At 48.1% G+C, this 15,477-nt stretch overlaps 1 protein-coding gene across 2 annotated transcripts in view; it reads right to left on the minus strand.

The window, feature by feature from the left end:
• RUBCN (rubicon autophagy regulator) overlaps positions 1 to 15,477 on the minus strand; it is a 71,657-nt gene that overhangs the window by 21,750 nt on the left and 34,430 nt on the right. For both annotated transcript variants that reach the window (XM_087725040.1, XM_087725039.1), the window contains exons 8-12: positions 13,395 to 13,439; positions 9,871 to 9,966; positions 7,298 to 7,413; positions 3,850 to 4,051; positions 2,906 to 3,007 (exon numbers count right to left, since the gene is read on the minus strand). In XM_087725040.1, the coding sequence (XP_087581166.1) occupies positions 2,906 to 3,007; positions 3,850 to 4,051; positions 7,298 to 7,413; positions 9,871 to 9,966; positions 13,395 to 13,439 (561 nt within the window). The remainder of the gene's footprint in view (positions 1 to 2,905; positions 3,008 to 3,849; positions 4,052 to 7,297; positions 7,414 to 9,870; positions 9,967 to 13,394; positions 13,440 to 15,477) is intronic.

The raw sequence follows: 15,477 nt of genomic DNA on the forward strand, positions 1-15,477 counted from the left end.
GATCGTCCCCAAGGCCCCTAAATTATGGGGTGCCGCAGGGCTCGGTCTTATCCCCCCTACTATTTAACATCTACATGAAACCGCTGGGAGAGATCATCCGCAGGCACGGGATCAGATACCATCAATATGCGGACGATATTCAACTGTATCTGTCCGCCCCGTGCCAAATCAATGAAGCGGTTGACGTGATGGGCCGGGGTCTTGAAGCCGTTATGGACTGGATGAGGGTTAAGAAGCTTGTGCTCAACCCAGAAAAGACCGAGTGGCTGTTGTGTTTCCCTCCCAAAGATTTGGCCAATATTCCAACACTCAGGCTGGGGGGTCAAATTCTACACCCCTCAGAGAGGGTCCGCAACTTGGGAGTCCTCCTGGATCCACAGCTGTCATTCGACCACCATTTAACGGCTGTGACCAGGGGGGCATTCGCCCAGGTACGCCTGGTGCGCCAGTTGCGACCCTACCTGAACCGGGAGGCCCTCACAACAGTCACTCGGGCCCTTGTGATCTCTAGGCTGGAATACTGCAATGTGCTCTACATGGGGCTGCCCTTGAGGAGCATCCGGCGACTTCAGCTAGTGCAGAACGCAGCTGCGCGAGTGATTGCGGGTGCACCCCGATTCACCCGCATAACACCTATCCTCCGCGAGCTGCGCTGGCTACCTGTCGATCTCCGGATGCGCTTCAAGGTGCTATTAATCACCCATAAAGCCCTACATGGCAGTGGATCTGGATACTTGAGAGACCGCCTTCTGCCAATTACCTCCCTACGACCTATAAGATCCCATAGATTAGGCCTCCTCCGCATTCCATCGGCCAGCCAGTGTCGGCTGGCAACCACAAGGAGGAGGGCCTTCTCAGCAGTAGCCCCGACCCTTTGGAACGAGCTCCCCGTGGAGATTCGTACCCTCTCCACCGTCCAGGCCTTCCGCACTGCCTTGAAGAACTGGCTCGCCCGTCAGGCCTGGGGATAAGAATCGCTACCCCGCCCGAATGATGAATGGATGTTGCTTACTATTTTATTATATGTTGTTGTCTTAATGTTGTATTCCCCTCTCCCTGGTTTTCTGTGAGCCGCCCTGAGTCCCCTCAGGGAAAAGGGCGGCCTACAAATGCTAATAAAAACCTAAAACCTAAAACCTACAGGTGGCACCTATCCCCGACGAGAATAGCAAGAATGTTCAAGAATAAATCGGAAAAGTGTTGGAAATGTCATCAGACACCGGGTTCATATTACCATATGTGGTGGACTTGCATAGAAGCTAAATGATATTAGACTAAAATCCACACTTGGTTGGAAAAAAATGATACAAAAACATATTGACTTTAAACCAGAAATCTTTTTGTTGGGAATCATACCGGAAACATACAATGCAGAATTGAAATACTTGATTGTAAATGTGTTAACAGCAGCTAGAATCGTATTTGCTAAAAACTGGAAGAAAATGTAACAAAAAGGCAACAGTAAAAATATTGGGTTTCTGCCTGGATGGTCTCTTGTGACGAGCCGAAGGACAGAGAATGGAAGTAGTGATCTTCCTCCCATATTTGGGCATACCGGGGGTTGTAAAAATCATATATATATATACTGAACTACAACTGTGGTTTATCTACAAGGCACATATATATATATATATATATATATATATATATATATATATATATATATATATATATATATATATATATATATATATATATATATATATATATATATATATATATATATATATATATATGTGCCTTGTAGATAAACCACAGTTGTAGTTCAGTATATATATATATGATTTTTACAACCCCTGGTAAGCCCAATTATGGGAGGAAGCTAACTGCTTCCATCATCTGTCAATCGGCTCGTCACAAGAGTCCATCACGACAGAAACCCAATATTTTATATATATATGCCTTGTAGATAAACCACAGTTGTAGTTCAGTTCAGTTTTAAAAGAACACTAAAAGTTTAAAAAGACAAGACAAGTAAAAAAGGCACAACATGCACTCAACCTTAGTGGGGGCTGGACCTCATTCAAGAGGTCAACAGCCCCACCAGGCCTGCCAGAAAAGCCAGGTCTTAATAGACTTTCGGAAGGCCGCGAGAGTGGGGAGGGTCCGGATCTCTGGGGGTAGATCGTTCCGTAGGGCCGGGGCAGCTACAGAGAAGGCTCCCCCCGAGGAGCCACCAGACGACATTGTCTAGTTGACGGCACCCGGAGGAGGCCCATCCTGGGAGATCTTATCGGACACTGGGAGGTATGTGGCAGAAGACGGTCCCGAAGGTATCCGGGTCCTAAGCCATGTAGGGCTTTAAAGGCGATAACCAGCACCTTGAAGCGCGTTCGGAAACCGATCGGGAGCCAGTGCAGCTCGCGGAGGATGGGTGTAATATGGGTGTACCTTGGTACACCCAATATCGCTCACGCGGCTGCATTCTGGACCAGTTGTAGTCTCCGAACGCTTTTCAGGGACCGTGACCCGACAAAAGCGCGAACGTCATAAGCGTGCCGACAAAACCGTGGCGCTAAAACCGCGATGTCAAAAGCGCGCCGACAACAGTGCGCCGACAATAGCGCGCCGACAGAAGCGCGATTTAAGTTAAGGTAAGGTTTAGGGTTAGGGTTAGGGTTAGGTTTAGGGTTAGGTTACAGCGCGCTTCTGTCGGCGCGCTTCAGGGCTCATTCGTCGCGTGGTTTTGTCGGCGCGGTTTTGTCAGCGCGGTTTAGTCAGGCGCACTTTTGTTGTTCGCGCATTTGTGGTGGAACCTTCAGGGACAGCCCCAGTTTGAAAGACAAAACCTCTGTGTATTGTATTTTGCTCCTGGGGAGTCTCAAAATAGTCGTCACACTGTGTGCGTGCTCTGACACTTGTAAATGAAGAGTATCATATACTCATTCTACGGAGGTCATCCTACCTTGGATCTCGTACTCATCCACCTCTTCCGCAGAGCCCGAGTCGGAGGGGCAGGTTGAGTCTTGGGAGCTGAAGTACGATCCGCTGTCGGTCGCTTTCAGACCTGCAAAAGTGAGGAAGCTTAAAGGACCTGATCAGTGGTGGGTTCCGGATCACGGCGTCGCCCACATAAACGCCCGCAGCGCACGCGCATGCATCGTACTTGCCAGCGACGCTTCCGCGAGCCTCCGCGATGCTCCAGCTGCTCGGCGGAGCATCGCGCAGGCGCTGTATGCGCCATGCACGTAAGCGCTGAAGGCTTAAAGGACAGGTAAGGAGCTCGGGCAGGCAGGCGGGCACTCTGGAGCAACGTACTAGAACGGTACTTGGTGTTCCGGGCAGGCTCCGGTACGCCGAGTCTTTGTGCTGATAAACCCCTTTTATTTAATTTACAGTGAATTCCCCTCCAGCATAGTCTTTCCTCTCCCACTGTCTTTCCAGAGAATTCACAATTCCCGACCTTATCAGGCTTGGAGAGGAGCCAGGCTGAGATCTTTCAGAGGCCACAACACTTGGCAAGGATGCAGGAATGGACTCATGACCTCCTGCAAACTCCACTCCCCTTTCGCTCCTCTTTTATTTCCTCTGGGAGGGGCCATTCACCGTCCACCTGTGGCCTTACTCCCAAGTCGACCCCTGTTCTTTAGCTGTTCCCTTCGTCTGGCAACTCACACTGGGAACAGGCTCCAGCTGTTCTGCCCCACTGATGTCTGACTCCGAAGGCAGCTGATAACTGTCGGATGGCCCTGACCCCCTCTCTGCCTCCGACATAGAGCCCTCCTCCGAGCCTTCCCCAGACTCCAGGACTGGCCCATCTTCCTCCCCAACCTCCTCACTGTCTGAATTTGCCGCCAGCTCTGCTGGAGGCCCACAAGAGCAACCTTCCAAAGGATAGGAAGCACTCACTGTCAGAGCCCACATCCTGACACGCCGGGTGGAGGTAGCGAGTCCGAATTTGTTGCCGGCGGATACGGATCTTCTGCTTGAGGTCCTGTATCACCTTGTCGCTTTCTTCTTCCTCCTCTTCCATCTGACGATTCATCATATTGCATTTCATCAGCTCGATGGCGGCGATGAGAGACTCGGAGATGCTGAAGTGAGCGTTTTCCTGGGACGAAGGGAGGGAATAGCGAGAGCAATAGCGCTCATACTTATATACCGCTTCACAGTCCTTCACAGCCCTCTCTAAGCTGTTTGCAGCCTCTTGCCCCCCCCCCCTCCTCCAACAATCTGGGTCCTCATTTTACCCACCTTGGAAGGACGGAAGGCTGAGTCAACCTTGAGCCCGCCGGGATTGAACTTCCTGGCTGTGGGCAGAGTTAGCTTGCAATACTACATCCTAACCACTGGGCCACCATGGAAGGGAAGTGGGAAGGGAAGGAAAGGACGAAAGGAAAGGAAAGAATAGGATGGAAAGCAAAGAGCTTTACAGCCCTCTCTGAGTAGTTTATAGTCAGCCTCTTGCCCCTTCTGGGTCTTCGTTTTACTGGCCACGGAAGGGATGGAAGGCTGAGTCCACCTTGAGCTGGTCAGGATTGAACTTTTGGCAATGGGCAGAGTTAGCCTGCAGTGCTGCATTTGAAGGAAGGAAGGGAGAGAGGGAGGAAAGAAGGAGGGAAGGAAGGAAAGGGAGGAAAGAAGGAAGGAAGGGAGGAAGGGAGGGAAGGGAGGAAAGAAGGAAGGAAGGGAGGAAGGGAAGGGAGGAAAGAAGGAAGGAGGAAAAGAAGGAAGGGAAGATAAGGGAAGGAAGGAAGGGAGGGAGAGAGGAAGGGAGGGGAGGAAAGAAGGAAGGAAGAAAGGAAGGAAGGGATGAAGAGAAGGGAAGGAAGGAAGGGAAGGGAGAAAGGAAGGAAGGAAGGAAGGAAGGGGAAGGAAAGGGAAAAAGGAAGGAAGGAAGGAAGGAAGGAAGGAAGGAAGGAAGGGCAATAGTATTTAAACATATATCCCTTCACAGCCCTCTCTAAGAGGTTTAGAGTCAGCATGTTGCCCCCAATAATCTGGGGCCTCATTTTACCGACCGCAGATGGGAGGCTAAGTCAACCTTGAGCTGGTCAGGATTGAACTTTTGGCAATGGGCAGAGTTAGCCTGCAGTGCTGCACTCGAAGGAAGGAAGGGAGGGAGGGAGGAAAGGAGGAGGGAAGGAAGGAAAGGGAGGAAAGAAGGAAGGAAGGGAGGAAGGGAGGGAAGGGAGGAAAGAAGGAAGGAGAAAGGAAGGAAGGGAAGGGATGAAGAGAAGGGAAGGGAAGGAAGGAAGGGAAGGGAGAAAGGAAGGAAGGAAGGAGGGAAAGAAGGAAGGAAGGAAGGAAGGAAGGAAGGGCAATAGTATTTAAACATATATCCCTTCACAGCCCTCTCTAAGAGGTTTAGAGTCAGCATGTTGCCCCCAATAATCTGGGGCCTCATTTTACCCACCTCAGATGGGAGGCTAAGTCAACCTTGAGCTGGTCAGGATTGAACTTTTGGCAATGGGCAGAGTTAGCCTGCAGTGCTGCACTCGAAGGAAGGAAGGAAGGAAGAAAAGGGAGGAAAGAAGGAAGGGAGAGAGGAAGGAAGGGAGGAAAGAAGGAAGGAAGAAAGGAAGGAAGGGATGAAGAGAAGGGAAGGAAGGAAGGAAGGAAGGGAAGGGAGAAAGGAAGGAAGGAAGGAAGGAAGAAAAGGGAGGAAAGAAGGAAGGGAGAGAGGAAGGAAGGGAGGAAAGAAGGAAGGAAGAAAAGAAGGAAGGGAAGGGATGAAGAGAAGGGATGAAGAGAAGGGAAGGAAGGAAGGAAGGAAGGAAGGAAGGAAGGAAGGGCAATAGTACTTAGACATATATCACTTCACAGCCCTCCCTAAGAGGTTTAGAGTCAGCATATTGCCCCCAATAATCTGGGGCCTCATTTTACCGACCTCAGATGGGAAGCTGAGTCAACCTTGTGCTGGCAATCAGTAGCCTGCAGTACTGCACTCTAACATTTGTGTTTTATTTTTATAGTGTTCTTATGCATGATCTACACTGAAGATGCCACTTAAATTTCGTTGTACGAGGTGCAATCCATCACACAGGCAATCCCTGCAGAACCACGCAATCCACCATGCATACTGGCAGGGGGATTCTGGGACTTGAAGTCCATCCGTTCTTAAAAGTCATTGAAATGGGAGAGCCGCTGCTTAAAATTCCGCAAAGGACTATACGCTTACGCTAAAGCGGGAATTCGGCCCCATCTGTTAAAACAGCGTCAAAAAAGACGACGGCTGTGCATTGAATGGCCATGCAGGTTCCACCACAAAACCACGGCAGACCAAAGCGCGCTCGACGAAAGCGCGTATGTGACGTCATCACAGCGCGACGAAAACAGCATGCTGTGAGCGGTAAACTTAAAATTAATGCGTAAATCTAAACCTAACCCCCCCAAACCTAACCCTAAACCTAACTCTAAGCCTAATCCTTAACCTAACCCTGAACCTAACCCTTAACCTAACCCTAAACCTAACCCTAACGCTTAACATAACCCTAAACCTAACCCTAACCCTTAACCTAACCCTAACCCTAAACCTAACCCTAACCCTTACCTTTATGTGAATCGGCTTGCTTTAATTTAATTTTAATTTTATTTATTTTTAATTTTATTTGTCGCGCTGCTGATGACGTCACGTACGCGCTTTCGTCGGGCGCGCTGTAGTCTACCGCGGTTTTGGCGTGCCACGGGCCATGCAAACCCAATGCCATTCTGTAGAGGTGTCAAGACTTTTGAGAGATTGAGATTTGTTTTATTTATATGCCGCCCTATTCCCGGCGGGACTCAGGGCGGCGAACAACTCAAAGGGGGAAAGGGAACACAAAAGTACAAGACAAACATTTAAAATAGCCAACAGCCACACAAGTCGAGAGGGGAAGGAAGCTCATCAACCCCAGGCCTGCCGACACAGCCAGGTTTTGACGGCTTTCCGGAAGGCCTGGAGAGAGGTGAGGGTCCGAATCCCTGCGGGGAGTTCGTTCCAAAGGGCCGGAGCTGCCACAGAGAAGGCCCTCCCCCGGGTCGTAGCCAGATGGCATTGGCTGGTGGACGGAACCCGGAGGAGGCCGACCCTGTGTGATCTAATGGGTCTTTGGGAGGTAATTGGCAGCAGGCGGTCTCTCAAGTACCCAGGTCCTATACCATGAAGGGCTTTATAAGTGACCCAAGTATGTATTAAATTATGGCATTTGCACAACGATATCATCCTACGTGGGTCATTACGGTGCCCTCCACCTCGAATTCCTTTGTAAAATAAAAAATCCCAAGAGAGAATAAAAAGTAAGAACAGGGATTTGAGGGTCCTTTTCCCACCGAATTACTGATCGACGTCTCTGCCTCGGGATTTGTTCATCCCTACCTTCTCCAAGTCTTCACAGCTGCCAAAATCTTGTTCCGACAGGTAGCTGATCAGGGATTGGCCTTCCGTAGGCCTCCGAAACATCCCTTCGGCCGAATGCAGATACTGGCCGGTGTCTGGCATTGGGGGGGGGGAGGGGAGGGGAGAACAGTAAGTAAGTTGCTTTCAAAACAACTGAAGGTGAATGTTATGAGTCCCAGGATAACATGGCTGATAATATCTATCTGTATCTATCTATGTTTGTCTATATTTCTCTCCATCTCTTTACAATACAATAGCAGAGTTGGAAGGGGCCTTGGAGGTCTTCTAGTCCAACCCCCTGCCTAGGCAGGAAACCTTATACCGTTTCAGACAAATGTCTATCCAACATCTTCTTAAAGACTTCCAGTGTTGGGGCATTCACAACTTCTGGAGGCAAATTCTGTTCCACTGATTAATTGTTTTCACTGTCAGGAAATTTCTCCGTAGTTCTAAGTTGCTTCTCTCCTTGATTAGTTTCCACCCATTGCTTCTTGTTCTGCCCTCAGGTGCCTTGGAGAATAGCTTGACTCCCTCTTCTTTGTGGCAACCCCTGAGATATTGGAAGACTGCTATCATGTCTCCCCTAGTCCTTCTTTTCATTAAACTAGACATACCCAGTTCCTGCAACCGTTCTTCATATGTTTTATCCTCCAGTCCCCTCATCCTCTTGCTTGCTCTTCTCTGCACTCTTTCTAGAGTCTCAATATCTTTTCTACATCGTAGTGACCAAAACTGAATGCAAATATTCCAAGTGTGGCCTTTCCAAGGCCTTATAAAGTGGTATTAACCCTTCACGTGATCTTGATTCTATCCCTCTGTTTATGCAGCCTAGAACTGTGTTGGCTTTTTTGGCAGCTGCTGCTCTCGGCTGGCTCCTATTTAAATGGTTCTCCACTAGGACTCCAAGATCCCTTTCACGGTTACTCCTATTGAGCAAGGTGCCACCTATACTGTACCTGTGCATTTCGTTTTTCTTGCCTAAATGTAGAACCTGACTCTTTTCACCGTTGAATTTCATTTTATTAGATAGGGCCCAATGTTCAAGTTTGTCAAGATCCCTTCTGTATCTTAAGCCTGTCTTCTGGAGTGTTGGCTATTCCTGCCAGCTTGGTGTCATCTGCAAATTTGATGAGTTCCTCATTTATCCCCTCATCCAAATCATTGATGAAGATGTTGAAGAGTCCTGGGCCTAAAACAGAGCCTTGGGGTCCCCCACTGCATCCCTCCCTCCATGAAGATGCAGTTCCATTGAGGACGACACGTTGAGTGCGGTTGGTCAGCCAGTTCCGAATCCATCTGGTGGTGATGCTGTCCAACCCACATTCTTCTACTTTATCTAGTAGTAGGTTATGATCTACCTCTTCAAATGCCTTACTGAAGTCCAAGTAAACTATATCGACGGCATTCCTCTGGTCCACTAATTTTGTCACATTATCAAAGAATGCAATAAGATTACTCTGCCATGATCTGTTCTATCTTTTTCTTTCTTTCTTTCTTTCTTTCTTTCTTTCTTTCTTTCTATCTATCTTTCTATCTTTCTATCTTTCTTTCTTTCTGTCTACCTATCTATCTGGATAGATGGATGGATGGGTAGATGACAGGTAGGTAGGTAGGTAGGTAGGCAGACGAGAGAGAAAGATGAATGGATGATGAATGGATGGATAGCAATAGATAGATAGATAGATAGATAGATAGATAGATAGATAGATAGATAGATAGATAGAAAGACGAGAGCAAGTGAGAGAGAGATGGACAGTAGATAGACAGAAAAGAGAGAGAGGGAGGGGTGATTGAATAGGATGGATGGATGGATAGACAGACAGACAAACAAGAGAGAGATATGAATGGACAGATAGTAGATAGATAGACAGACAAGAGAGAGAGGGAGGGAGTGGTGGCTGAATAGGATGGATGGATGAATAGATAGACAGACGAGAGAGAGAGAGAGAGAGAGATGGATGGATAGATAGTAGATAGACAGATAAGAGAGAGGGAGGTAAATAGATGGATGGATGGATGACAGACAGACAAGAGAGAGAGGGAGAAAGGGGTGGCTGAATAGGGTGGATGGATGGATGGATAGATAGACAGACAGACAAGAGAGAGAGAGAGATGGATGGATAGATAGTAGATAGATAGACAAGAGAGAGAGGGGGGAATAGATGGATGTATAGATGACAGACAGACAAGAGAGAGAGAGAGTGATGATGGAAAAGTGAGAGAAGGATGGATGGATGAATAGATGATGGAAGCATAGATGAATGGGTAGATGGGTGGGCAGAGAGAAGGAGAGATGGGGGGAGGGAGAGAGAAAGTTGCCATTTTGAATGGAGGCTAAACAAAAGGTCCTAATTTGAAGGCTGCTTCCACATATCATTTTTCTGGGCTTCCAACTGAGCAGGCCTCAACTCCTGTCTGGTGGGTTCCAGAGTCTGATCTATTCTGGACTCGGGGCAGCAGCTGGTGTGGAGAAGGCCTTCTGTGGGGACCTCCTCTGCCCCCTTTTGAACAGACTCCGAAGACAAAAAGGCCCTCAACGCAAACAGGCTCACCGTATTCGACGTAGACCGATCCGGGGATGCTCCCGTCCTTCTTCTGCATGGGGCAGGAGACGCTGCCCTTGTACTGCGAAAGGTCCCCGTTGGACTCTAGGCACAAGAGGTGGAAGGAAAGAAGCCATTAAGGGCCACCAACCGCACCGGGGGGGGGGGAAGGGGGGCAGAGGCAGCCAAGAGAACTGAGTGGGAGGGAGGGAGGGAGGAAAGGTGGAACGATCCACATCAAACCGGAAGGAGGGAACGCAACAAATGTCGCGGGGAAGAGAGGCTCACAAGACGCAGATGCATTACAAGGTGTTGGGGGGGGGAGAGCGCTGGTTCTCAGAAAGGGGAGCGGTACGGTCCCCCAAAATGCAGGGGTTTTGGGGACTTTCCTGGTTGCTTTCTGGCGGACGTTTCCTGACCCAAGTAGGTAACGTCATCAGTGCTAGGAGGAGGGAGGGCTGTTTGAGGAGAGGAGGAGGATTGTGTGGTCCTTGATGCTCTCTGAACTCGTTTTCTTGCAGACCTTTCCTGACCCAACTAGATAACATCATCAGTGCTAGAATGGAGTGGGATTTGCAGAGAGGAGGAGGAGGAGGAGGAGGAGGAAAAGAAGAAGAAGCAGCAGAAGAAGAGGAGGATGAGGAAGACTGTGGGGTCCTTGGTGCTCTCTGAGCTTGGTTGTTTTCTTGCAGATGTTTCCTGACCCAACTAGATAACATCATCAGTGCTATAATGGAGTGAGATTTGCAGAAAAGAGGAGGAGGAGGAGGAGGAGGGGGAGGAGGAGGAGGAGGAAGAGGAAAAGGAAAAGAAGAAGAGGAGGAGGAGGAAAAGAAGAGGAGGAGGAGGAAAAGAAGAAGAGGAGGAGGAGGAGGAGGAAAAGAAGAAGAAGAAGAAGAGGAGGAGGACGAGGAGAAGGAAGAGGAAAAGGAAAAGAAGAAGGAGGAAGAAGAGGAGGAGAGGAGGAAGAGGAGGAGGAGGAGGAGGAAGAGAAGGAAAAGAAGAGGAAGAAAAGAAGAGGAGGACGGGGAGGAGGAAAAGAAGAAGAAGAAGAGGAGGAGGAGGAGGAGGAGGAGAAGGACGAGGAAGAAGAGAAGGAAAAGAAGAAGGAGGAAGAAGAGGAGGAGGAAGAAGAGGAGGAGGAGGAAGAGGAGGAAGAGAAGGAAAAGAAGAAGATGGAGGAAGAAGAGGAGGAGGAAGAGAAGGAAAAGAAGAGGAGGAGGAGGAGGAGGAGGAGGAAAACTACGTGGTCCTTGATGCTCTCTGAACTTGTTTTCTTGCAGACCTTTTCTGACCCAACTGGGTAACATCATCAATGCTAGAAGGGAGTGGGTGTGCAGAATGGAAGAGGGGAATTGGACATGTGATGATGGTATGGTAGTAGCGGCAATAGTGATGGTAGAGGAAGAGGAGGAGGAGGAGGAGGAGGAAGACTGCGGGTTCCTTGGTATTCTGTGAGCTTGATTTTTTTTCTGGCAGACATTTCACGGGCCAACTAGGTTACATCATCAGTTACAGAAAGGAGTAGTTTTCTCCCCCACCCCCCTCTATTTACATACTAGGAACTAAAGATTGGATGATAATGGCCTAAACTAGATCATGGATAAGATAACAAGCCAAGGTTCCACAAAACCAACTGTCATGCCTCCCTAGGAGTCTGACTCTTGAGACGGAAGACGAACAGCTGACGGAGAGCAGCAACCTTGGCTGCGGAGGGAACTGGGGAAGGGCAAAGTCAGGCTGGGCAGAGTAGGGGAGAGGTAGAACCTTCTCTCTCTTGCCACAGTGGTTAAGTGAGTCCCTTCAGTTGCAAAGTTAGCAACATGGTTCTTAAGTAAATCTGGCTTCCCCATTAACTTTGTGTCAGGCCTGCAATATTATTCCTTTTAGAATTTTGGCCTGCCAAACTTTCTCTTATTTCATTATGCTGTGTCATTAGTATAGTTGATGGGAGGGGGGAATAGGCAGGAATAGGATTGTGGAATGTACAGGGCGGGGCATAACCTTTTCCTAGGGGGTCACAGCAACACTTGTAATAACAACACAAATAATTCATACACCATTCGAAAGCCCATCAAAAACTGAGTTTATTGACACAATTTAATAGTCAGTATGACCACCATTAGCCCTTCGAACAGCATTCAAACGAGGTGCCTCTCGAAAGGCAATGCATTTTATTCTGTCAATGATCCTTTGTTCTTCCGAATCGAATTTTCCAGCCATTCTTAAAGCAAATTTAACATTTAATAGCTCATTCAATTCAGTTTTTTATGGGCTTTAAAATGAGGTGTCACGGAAGTTGTAAACTGCTGTCGATCTTGCTGTGACCCCCTAGGAAAAGGTTATGCCCCGCCCTAGAATTGCAAAATAATGACTGTTTGAAGATTTGTTGTGTTCTTATCCACCTCGTTTGAATGCTGTTCGAAGGGCTAATGGTGGTCATACTGACTATTAAATCGTGTCAATAAACTCAGTTTTTGATGGGCTTTCGAATGGTGTATGAATTATTTGTGTTGTTATTACAAGTGTTGCTGTGACCCCCTAGGAAAAGGTTATGCCCCGCCCTGTATTGTTGTCATTCTTTACTAGAAGCCAAAGTCATCTTTTGTCTCCGCACTTTTACACCTGACCGGAAGCAGCTGGGTGTTGGATGCCAGCGTGGAAGAAGATTGGACCATGCGATTGGATTGTGGGTGTGAGGACAAGATCATGAACTTTTAACTGGGTGGGATTCTGATGTCATTTCCAGAATTGGGATTAACACAGATGTGCTAAGACGTCTGCTTTATTAAATTGGGACTTTAAGGATCGTTTTGCCTTGGACTCTGATTTAATTCTACATGATACTTGGAACGCTGACACTTTGCTTGCGAGAAGGTGGCAAAAACTGATCCCCTGACCCCAGGACTCTGCAACCGTCATAAATACGGGCCATTTGCCAAGCACCTGAACTTTGACCATGAATGCTTAGAATGCTGCAACGGTCGTAAGTGTGGAAATCGATCCCAAGTCCCTTTTTCTTCAGCGTCCTTGCAACTTTGAATTGGCACTAAATGACCTGCCGTAAGTCGAGGACCATCTATTCATTCCGAGAGACCGAGGGTGTGTTCTGTGGGAGCAAGGATGTAGAACAGAGGTAGTCAACCTGGTCCCTAACTCCCACTAGTGGGCGTTCCAGCTTTCATGGTGGGCAGTGGGTGTTTGCTGCAATTCTGTTTTATCAAATTTTATAAAGTCAAGTTACTTCCCTACTTTATAAATCACCATCACTGTGGAACCGGCGGGCGGTTAGAAAATTTGACTACTAACAGAGATACAAAAGTGGGCGGTAGGTATAAAAAAGATTGACTACCCCTGATGCAGAATGTTCATGCGGGGAAGAAACGGTCTGTTTCCTAAATTCCCGGGCGAGAACCTTGCGGAGAAATCTGCAGAAGACTCGAACTCGGGGCGAGGGAACGGTAACGGATGTGAAGGGGGAGAGGCAGGGAAGGGAAGGGGAGATGGATTTGCAACATGCCGGTTTCCCAAACCTGCCACGGGATCTTCTATTATAATGCTGATGTCCCTGCGCCCTCCTAAGGACGCACAGCGAAGCAGAAAAGAAGGTTAAGAGACAAAAAAAAAGAAAGAAAAACAGGATAAAAATATAAAAAGAGCGTTATTTTCCGAGAGAGAGAGAGAGAGGATCTCCTATGGGGGAAGCATCCGTGTTGGCTCACACAGATCTTCACGGGTTAGAAAAACCACAATTCCCGTTATGATGCGTCTTCGGTCATTATCGCTTCCTGTTTCCTGACTTTTTATGGCTGTTCCCCTACCCCCCCCTCCGCCCCCAACCTTGGCAACTTTAAGACGGGTGGACTTCGACTCCCAGAATTCCCCAGCCAGCTGAGTCTGTTTCTTTTCCTCTTACCACCTAAAGTGGAGAGAGATTGCAGAGGAAGGGATTACAAGAGAGTAAGCTATGATGACTGGGGAGAATTCTGGGCGTTGAGGTCCACCCCTCTTAAAGTTGTTAAAAAGTTTTCCCAACCAAAATGTCCTCCAGGTGAGCAAACGCCGTGACACTCCCAGGATTCTCAACGGTTGACATATTGACGGCGGAATGCTAGCAATAGCAATAGCAGTTAGAACTTATATACGCTTCATAGGCTTTCAGCCCTCTCTAAGCGGTTTACAGAGTCAGCATATTGCCCCGACAACAATCCGGGTCCTCATTTCACCCACCTCGGAAGGATGGAAGGCTGAGTCAACCCTGAGCCGGTGAGATTTGAACCGCTGAACTGCAGATAGCAGTCAGCTGAAGTAGCCTGCAGTGCTGCATTTAACCACTGCGCCACCTCGGCTGGGATCGGAAGGTACCCCTTTCAGATGGCACGTTGTCTAGGGCAGAGGTCTTCAAACCTGGCCACTTTAAGACTTGTGGACTTCAACTCCCAGAATTCTCCAGCCAGCGTAGCATCGGGACCCCTGGTCTGGGGTAGAGAGGCACCATCGAAGTATCCCAAAGGTGCTTTTTTTTTGCAAGAGGCAACTGGACTTCCTTGTTTTTTCTTTCCAAGAAGTTTAGCTTCTCATTCAAGGAGCTTCTTCAGCTCTGATTTGGATGGTGGGGAATGGAAGGATTGATACCCCTTGCAGACAGCTGGTCATTTGCAGCCTTTTTAGAGGGTCCTTGAGGCCACTTGGAGGTTTATCTGTGTCCTCAGGTGACCCTCAGGATTCATATCCCTTGCAGACAGCTGGTCATTTGCATCCTTTTTAGAGGGTCATTGAGGCCACTTGGAGGTTTATCTGTGTCCTCAGGTGACCCTCAGGAGTCATATTCCTTGCAGACAGCTGGTCATTTGCATCCTTTCCAGAAAGCCGTGGAGGCCACTTGGAGGTTTGAAAGAGAAGTCAAAGAGGCCATCTATGTCAAAATTTAACAACAGAGGGATTAGGCCATAATTTATCTCCAGTCCTTTCAGCAGTTCCAAGAAGGCTCCATATCCATTTGCACCACTCAGGTGACCCTGAGGACACAGGACGAAGCTCCAAGTGGCCTCGACGACTTTCTAAAAAGGATGCAAATGACCAGCTTTGTTTGCAAGGAGTATCAATCCTTCCATTCCCCACCATCCGGTCAGAACTGAAGAAGCTTCTTGGATGAGAAGCAAAAACCTCTTCAAAAAAAAAAAACACCAAGAAATCTCAGTTGCCTCTTGAAAAAGCCTCTTTGGGACAACCACAACCTGGATGACGGAGAATCTTTCTTACCCCTTCAAAATCTTGGTGCGTCTTATACACCGGTGCGTCTTATACACCGGTGCGTCTTATACAATGGTGCGTCTTATAGCCCAAAAAATACGGTAAGCATTTCAAGGCAATCAGGTCTCAAACAGGCTTAAAATACAATACAGGGCAATAGACTTAAACTGGTTACGGTATTGCATTAATCAATTTTCCGAGAACACACAATATGTTGTACACCATAAATCAACACACTATATAAAGCCACAAAACCTTTAGCCCAGATGACCTACTACAATACAGGTAGTCCTCCACTTATGACCACAATTGAGATCCAAATTTACGTCGTCAAGTCAGAAATTTGTTAAGTGACTTTTGCCC

This window comes from Thamnophis sirtalis, unplaced genomic scaffold (genome assembly GCF_051295495.1).
Source record: "Thamnophis sirtalis isolate CommonGarterSnake01/CBP01778 unplaced genomic scaffold, rThaSir2_p1.2 scaffold_11, whole genome shotgun sequence".
In the NCBI taxonomy this organism is placed as follows: domain Eukaryota; kingdom Metazoa; phylum Chordata; class Lepidosauria; order Squamata; family Natricidae; genus Thamnophis; species Thamnophis sirtalis.